The following is an 8,107-nucleotide window of genomic DNA, read 5'->3' as shown; positions in this document are numbered from 1 at the left end:
CGATTTCGCTACTTAAAAATACGGCCAGAACAATGAAATACTCGCATTTGAATCTCCAACATTTACCAAGACGGGGCTTTTCCTGAAAATGTGATTAAAAGTCGATGTTTCTTTAGTGGTCACATATGACCACTAACCCCCAACAGGGCAGCGGATATTGATGATGGAAAATGCGGTGAGTGTGGAGTAGTGAGCCATTCTCCGAATGACGGAATGTGTTCCACATGGGATGAGAATGTAACGGCTCGCAGGGCATTGGCTCGCACGAGCCTGCCGATGGGAATGGGATGATAGTATCATGGTATGATTTTATCATACCACAGGGAATTGCTGTATTTTTGAGGGTTGGCACGTTGGCACCGACTGTGCTGACGGATGTCCCGACGCAGCCCGTCTAAACTTCCAGAAGTTTAGGGAGCGCATCTGGAACCAGGTGTGAACTCACACCTGCAAGTGTTTTACCCCACCCTCGTGGGGTGGTCACATGGCGCATACACACGCACCGTGACAGCCAGGATTAAAACGGGGACAAACGTAATGTTATGCAAAAGAGCTTGTTTGACGAGGGTGGGGTTAAACCCTCAGCAGAGGGGCAGAAGTGCTGCGGGCGAAACAATGGCCATGCATTAGGAGGACCCCCCTTCGACACATTCAGCCCCCCGACGACACATTCAGCCCCCCGACGACACATTCAGCCCCCCGACGACACATTCAGCCCCCCGACGACACATTCCGCCCCCCTGCCGACACAACCCCCTTTCCCCACTCCCCTTTCCCCACTCCCACCCGAATCACAAGTCCCACCCAAAATCACTCGTCCCACTCGTCCTATTTAAATCACCCGGAGCAATGTAGTTCCTTCCTTCTTTTCAGTCTTCAGTCGGTCATCTTCATCGTCCTCGATATATCTGGTCCAACGTCAACCGATAACCAGCACGACCCACTGACTGAACACCACCCTTGTTTGCCATGATCGACTGCACTAACTCCACGTCCCGTTGCCTCGTCCGCTCCGGTTTTCTCCTTGCCGCAACTCTAACACTCTCGCTCACCGCACACTCGTCCGAAGCCATGCCGTTACCCTCACCCGCACCGCCTAACCTTCCAGCCCTGCCGACGGCCGACCCCAATCACGAGCTACCGTGGCAATCGAACTATTCCTTTCTCGCCTTGTGTATGTTCGTAATTGTCAACGTCATCTACCTCGTCCGATGGGTCATTGATTGTTGTTGCAATTGTCCCACAGACCTCCTTCGCTCCTCGACCTCGCCAGACAACCATAACCTTCCGCTGCATATGGCGCATTTGACAGAGGCGGAGGATGCAAGTAGAGGTGTGTCCTTCACTTTAGAAGAGACCATTTCTTCCGTCAAACGCCGAGTCACTTCCGTCGAGCACAGTCTAGGCAACGAGACGTTCAGACGTCATGTCTGTGAGCTGAATGTGTAGGTCTATTTTTTTGTTTCAATTTCTTGATGCAATGCCCCGACCTCGGCACACACATTTGGTTTGAAAATGTTTTCTTGGACGTGCATCGAGTTTTGTATCGGTTTTCCACAAGATTTGCTAAAATACGATGTCAGCTGACCAGCATCGTTTGGGCATGGATAAATGGCGTTCGCTTTGTTTGGCAGCTGCGTCAAGATTTTGGATGCGTTTGATCCGGCTTCCTTCCGTTTCCACGAACCCGTCTTCTGTATTCCAGGGGGGAGGGTCGCCTTGTTAGGCTAGTGTCTATCGGACCACTGTCCTCATGTGAGGACATTTGTCCTCATATGAGGACGAGGACAGTATTCGACCTATTTTATTCTTGACTTCCCTGACAAGAAAGAAAATGATACCCGCTCCACCGTACTTGAATTCTGACTTGGGACCAGAAAGAACTTGGTGAGAATTGCTTGTTCTTCCTGTTTGTGTTTAGATATGTCTGGAAAAGAAGCCTTTTTAAACCACCCTAAAACCGCATGTAAAATAGCTTGGAAACCAAAAACACCAGTTGAAAAAGGCAACTTGGTGCTCAATCTGCATTTATATTCTTAAGCTTTACGCGCATTCAAAGCTGCAATCCCGGTGTTCTGCAAGATGCTATTGCCGAAAACAAGCACGTTAAGGAAATAGTGCTCAAGGTGACTTTTTGAATGTTCAATTTAATTTATATATTTTTGCAAAAAAAGAGCTGTCTTCATAATATGAATATCATATTATGAGAACGAGCCCCTGTCACTCAGACGGGAGAATGTAACTAGATCGCTCCCAAACAGCAAGGTGAGGTTTACCTTCGTTTTCGCAACCCTACTTTGTCCTAAATTTTCCTGGGTTGCTCACACAGTACCAAGGGTACTGCGCATCTGCGCATCTACGCCTGAACAAATCGCATTGCTGGCAACCCGTGCCACGGTCATTTCGCCAATTAGTACCCGCTCTCCCTTCTCGCCTACCTCCCTTCTCGCCTTCATTCTCGCCTTCACCGGCCCACCCCACCTCACCTCACTCACCTCACACACCCCCCTATTTAAACCCGGAGCAATGTAGTTCCTTCCTTCTTTTCCGTCTCCACTCTGCCATCCTCACCGCCCTCGATACAACTGGTCCAACCTCAACCGACAACAAGCACCATCCATCCACTGAACACCACCCTTGTTTGCCATGTTCGACTGCACTAACTCCACGTCCCGTCGCCTCGCCCGCACCTGCTTTCTCCTCGTCTCAACCCTCACACTCTAGCTTACCGCACACTCGTCCGAAGCCATGCTGCTGCCCTTACCCGCACCGCCAAGCCTTCAAGCCCTGCCGACTGCAGACCCCAATCACGAGGTACCGTGGGGATCCAACTACTCCTTTCTCGCCTTGTGAATGCTCGTATTTGTCAACGTCGTTTACCTCGTCCGATGGGTCATTGATTGGTGTTGCACTGTCCCACGCACCTCCTTCGCTCCTCAACCTCGCCAGACAACCACGTCCTTCCGCTGGCTATGGCGCATTCGACAAGGGCGGAAGATGCCAGTAGAGTTGTGTCCTCCATTGTCGAAGAGACCCTTTCTTCCGTCAACCGTCGAGTCATGCTTTCGTCTAGCACGTAGTCTGGGAAACGCGACGTCCTGACGTCATGTCCGTGAGCTCAATGACTAGCTATATTTTTTGTTTCTTTTTGTTGATGCTATGCCCCGACCCCAGTACACCCCATCATCCCTTGTAAATGTTTTCTGGGACGTGCGTAGAGATATGTGTTGGTTCTCCACGAGACTTGCTAAATACGTTGTTAGCTGACCAGTATCGTTTGGGCATGGATAAGTGGCGTTCGCTTTGGTTGGCAGCTGCGTCGAGATTTTGGATACGTTTGATCCGGCTTCCCTCCGCTTCCACGATATCTCACAAGAAAATTGCAGAATTCTTCCAGACGTAAACCCTGAATTATCTCTGTCCCGTGGCAATACGTGTGTAGCAACGAGTATTGTGTAGAATTTTGCCGTGTTGATCTGGGCGGCGCGGAACGGGCAAAGAAGGAGGTAGCAAACGGAGGGGAGAGATAGGGGAGGGAGAGGAGGAGGAAGGCGGGCTGGGAGCGAGCGTGGACTGCTGGGACGAGGGCGTCGCAGCGGACGAGAGGGAAGGTTGACTCACGGTGGTGAGGGGGGTGCGGGAGCCGGACCGCGATGGACGGGAAGGAGGGAGTACGGAGACGGCGGGCCGAGGCGAGGGTGGCAGAGATGGCGGAGATGGAGAGGGGGGCGTTTGAGCAGGGCATTGGGGTCGGCCGAGGGGGCGGCTTGGTCAAGAAGAGGGGGGCAGGCGGGGAAGAGGGGACGCGCAGCATAAGGAGAGGGCGGAGCGTAGGGCGGTCAGATGAGGCAGGAGGGGGGGTAGGGGGAGGGGAAGTCAGAAGTAGGGCAGGAGAGGTTGCCCGGGATCATACGGGAGGGAAGAGACGGGGGAGAAAGGGGCGCAGCACGGGCCTAAGCAAGCGCAGGGATAGCGAAAGCAGGAGCTGGGGGGCGGAGGTCTCGTCACGTCGGCGGCGGGGGCGGGGTGCACGCGGCGGGGCGGGTGTGCAGGGGATGATGTACAGTATACGACGGCGCGCGTGTTTGCGGCGGCGCGCGTGGCGGCGGGGGTGCGCGGCGGCGGCGCCGAAGACGACGGCGCGGGTAGGACGGCTGGATGACGACGATGGTGTGCGCGCCTAGCTCTAGACACTTGACTAGCAAAATCATCCACAAAATAACACCCTCCGCCATCCACGGCGGAGGGTGTTATTTTGTGGATGATTTTTGGTGTGTGCTCTTTTCAAAGAGCACAATAATAGCACAAATTGGACCTTGGGTACAAGGTCTATGTGGTTACCACACGGCCGTTCTGGGCCGTTCTGGCGCAGAAGGGCCGGCCGGGCCCACCGGCGGGCATTGGGCCAAAATGTGGTTCCATCCAGATAAGGCAGCCCTCACAGATAAGGCATACAGCCATTTAGGTCTACCATAGCAAACTGAATAAAGTCGCCGTCGCCTCCGCCACCTACGGTGGTCGGAGGCATCGGACCAGTTCTTGGCATCACAGGTTATGGGCACCACACACTACCACTGACTACCGATCCGCACCATACGATCCCCGATCCCAACTGCGACAAACGCGCGAGACCAACACCACCCCGCGCAACACACTAACCCTCGTCCCCAGCTCTCTAAATCCACGGAACAATGACAGATCACCAAGCATCGGCCCCGGGTCAACTACCCCGACTCACAGCAAGTAATCACACTTACTGGTACGACGCACTTGAGATCTACGCTCGCACGATCAAGGCAGCACACCTTCTCACCACACCACCGAGCACGACCACAGAGCCGAACACGGACGCACCGCCAGAACAACAGAAAGCGGACATGATCAGGAAAGCCATAATGCAAAGTCTCACCAACGAAGTCATCAAAATCCTGCCACCCCACATCTTACGTTACGAACCTCAAACGATCTGCCACATCATAAGATCTACAGTGGACACATCGTCGACGGAAAACCACGAGCTCCTCGATGCAGAAGCTCGCAACACGAGATACCAACAGGGACAGGAGCTCAACGACTATGTTGAAAAACACAGAGAGATCCGATACAGGATGCAAGTAGCGCAATTCCCAAACATCAATGTGGAACGCACCACAGTGAGGTACATGATACAGGGAATGGCACAGCACCCAGACATGGGACAACTCGCCATCATCATGACAGGAAACCCACCCCTCACCATCAACGGGTTTATCAACCATGTGCAGCAAGTCCAGCTATTGCACACCCAGATACACACCCACCAAACAGCACCAGCACGGCACAAACGCGCAACCAGAATGCAACCCAGGCGGAAAGTGAGCAACAAACCTCACTACACAAAACCTACAGCATACAATGGTCCATGGTGCACGATCCACGGCAGCATCAGCCACGAAACAACAAACTGCTACACGCGTAGGTACAAACAGAAACAATCCCACGCACAAGCGCAAGCAGCGCACAACAACGACGACACACAGACTGACGAAACAAACATCATGCACCAGTTGCATGATCGTTTACACGCGATCGAAGAGCAACTGCAAACACGCAACGACACGAGCGAAGGTACGCAAAAATTCATCATCGACTCCGGAGCAAATCCAACTCATACCGCTACGCCCCACGCGTGTATGAGACCCAGCAACGGTACACTAACCACCACGGCAACCGGCCAACGCGTCCCAATCACGCACACTGGCACAATTAAGATCACACAGAAGAGGAATAGCGTACGAGTACCAGCCGTGCATGCGCCGAGCATCAAAGAAAATTTGCTATCAGTCCACGACCTGGCAGCGCACGGACACGTGACGTTCTCCAGAACCAAAGACACACTTCACAAACCGACGCGCTTGCCACCAGCAAAAATCACCGCATATTTTCAAAACGGTCAGTACCGCCTCCAAAAACAAGCAACCGCCAAAGGAGCAAGGACATACAACCGTAAAACAACGCCCAGCAAAACCCGTGCCAAACCAGCACCCAAAAAAAATGCAGGCACCCCCAATCACACATCCCCCCTCACACGGCGACGCAGCGATCAATTACCATTCAACACCACGCGACGCCAAACACCGACACTGCGAAACACACCCAGCACACCGTCGAGACAACAAACCCCCACAGAGGCAGCACAGCAAATGGCTGAATGGCACATCCGCCTCAACCACGCCTACCCAAAGACAATAGCTCACATGTCACGACACCAATTACTCCCTGGAATGCCAAAAGGCCTACCAGACACCAGTGCACAAATGACATGCACCGGGTGCATACACGGAAAAACAGCCAGGAGGCCACACAAACGCACGGCACACCACGCAGAAAGAGGAGAGAGTCTCTCCTCGGATGTCTGCGGTCCAATACACCCCCCGTCCCAACATAACTGTCGCTACTTTCTCACAGTCATAGATACGAACACGAGACATGTATGGGTTTTCTGCCTCCACAATAGGGCACAAGTTCCACACACAATCATCCAAGCCATCGATAGGATAGCAACGGAAAATGGAGAGCAGCCGAGACTACTCGTGACGGACAACGCGAAAGAGTACCTCGCCAAACAAGTGCAGAAGCAGCTCGAACACAGAGGAATCCAATACCGACCGACGACGCCATACACGCCGCAGGAGAACGCTCTCGCCGAGCGCATCAATCGCACACTCATGGATAAAGTGAGAGCCACGCTCGCACACAGCAAACTCCACGACGTGTACTGGCAAGACGCCTTGAGCGATGCTGTATTTAAATACAACATAACTTACCACCACGGGGTAAAAGGAATCCCTCACACGCTGTGGTATCAGCAAAAGCCACAGCTCAAAAAAATTATAGCGTTCGGACAACTGGGATATACCCCCATTCTCAAACCCAACATGCCAAAACTCCACAGCAAGGCATCACAAGTGAGATACATGTACGCACTGGACGAGACACATATCTGTGTCCAAAACCTTCAAACCCGAAGGTACAGCAAAATGCGAGCAGCGGACTTCAGAGCCTACCACCGGCAGCAAGATCCCTGCCAAAACACCACGGCAGTGTACAAAACACAGAGCACGCCGAAGAAAAAATCGCAAAGAGCAGCACGCATCCCGAAGACTGTCACCAACGCGACTGCCCCTCCCAAAACTCTCAAGCAAGCGCGCCAATACCCAGACGCCAAAAAATGGGCAGACGCACACGACACCGAACTCAACCAGCTTGACAAGATGAAGGCAATTGACTGGCGATCGCAGACAGACAGCACCAACAGACGGGACATCATCCCGACGACGATGACATATCGTTACAAGAGGGATCACACAGGCACCAAACACAAAGCACGGTGCTCGATCCGCGGAGACAGAATGTCTCCACACACTCATTACGATCCGGAGAAGACAGCGACGTACATGGCTGACAGAAGTACGATCCGCACCCTTTTCGCCATCGCTGCGTCCTGCAACATGGAGATAGAACATTTCGACATATCGGGAGCGTACCTCCACGAGGCATACCAACACAAACGGAAAGTGTTCGTATGGCAACCAAGGAGGTTCGACGGATCTTTCAAGCACGCAGCCACGCACGGGCAACTAAAAGGCAATGTATACGGCAGACCCGCCGCCGCCAACATATACAGCACCAAACTGCACGCACACCTCAAGAGTCACGGGTACAAACAAATGCGCTCAGACACGTCCTTCTTCACGAAAACAGAAGGGAAGGACACGCTGATAGTTGGCATCAGCATGGACGACTTTTTACCAATCGCCACCACAAAATCCATGATCGGCTCACTGTACCACACACTCCAAAAAAAATATACAGTGAAAAGAATGGGACGCCCGACCTCGTACCTCAACTGGAAAATAAGGTACACAACTCAGGGAATACACATCTCCCAACCGTCGCACATCGACAGCGTGGTCACACTCCTAGCGCAGACAGGATGCAACAAGCGGACCACCCCATATCTCGACGGCATAAAAATGGATCCGCCTACCGACGAAGAGGAAAAGCGAGCTGACATTGCCACGATATATGGCAAAGCAGTAGGCGAAATAAGATACATAGCGGACAG

At 52.9% G+C, this 8,107-nt stretch overlaps 1 protein-coding gene; it reads right to left on the bottom strand.

Annotated features, from left to right (window-relative positions):
- Positions 1-2,350: 2,350 nt before the first annotated feature.
- Positions 2,351-3,814, bottom strand: CHC_T00004814001 (hypothetical protein). XM_005716530.1 is given in 2 exon segments: positions 2,351-3,259; positions 3,260-3,814. The coding sequence occupies 1 exon segment, from the start codon at positions 3,812-3,814 to the stop codon at positions 3,260-3,262; it is 555 nt and encodes a 184-aa protein (XP_005716587.1). The 3' UTR covers positions 2,351-3,259.
- Between the last annotated feature and the right edge of the window lie 4,293 nt (positions 3,815-8,107).

Source organism: Chondrus crispus, genomic scaffold (genome assembly GCF_000350225.1).
Source record: "Chondrus crispus Stackhouse genomic scaffold, scaffold_25, whole genome shotgun sequence".
Lineage (NCBI taxonomy): Eukaryota > Rhodophyta > Florideophyceae > Gigartinales > Gigartinaceae > Chondrus > Chondrus crispus.
This window is presented reverse-complemented; position numbering and strand designations above follow the sequence as displayed.

What these genes read in the sequence shown, in the direction of transcription:
- CHC_T00004814001 (XM_005716530.1), bottom strand. Translation starts at nt 3,814, where the DNA reads ATGCTGCGCGTCCCCTCTTCCCCGCCTGCCCCCCTCTTCTTGACCAAG.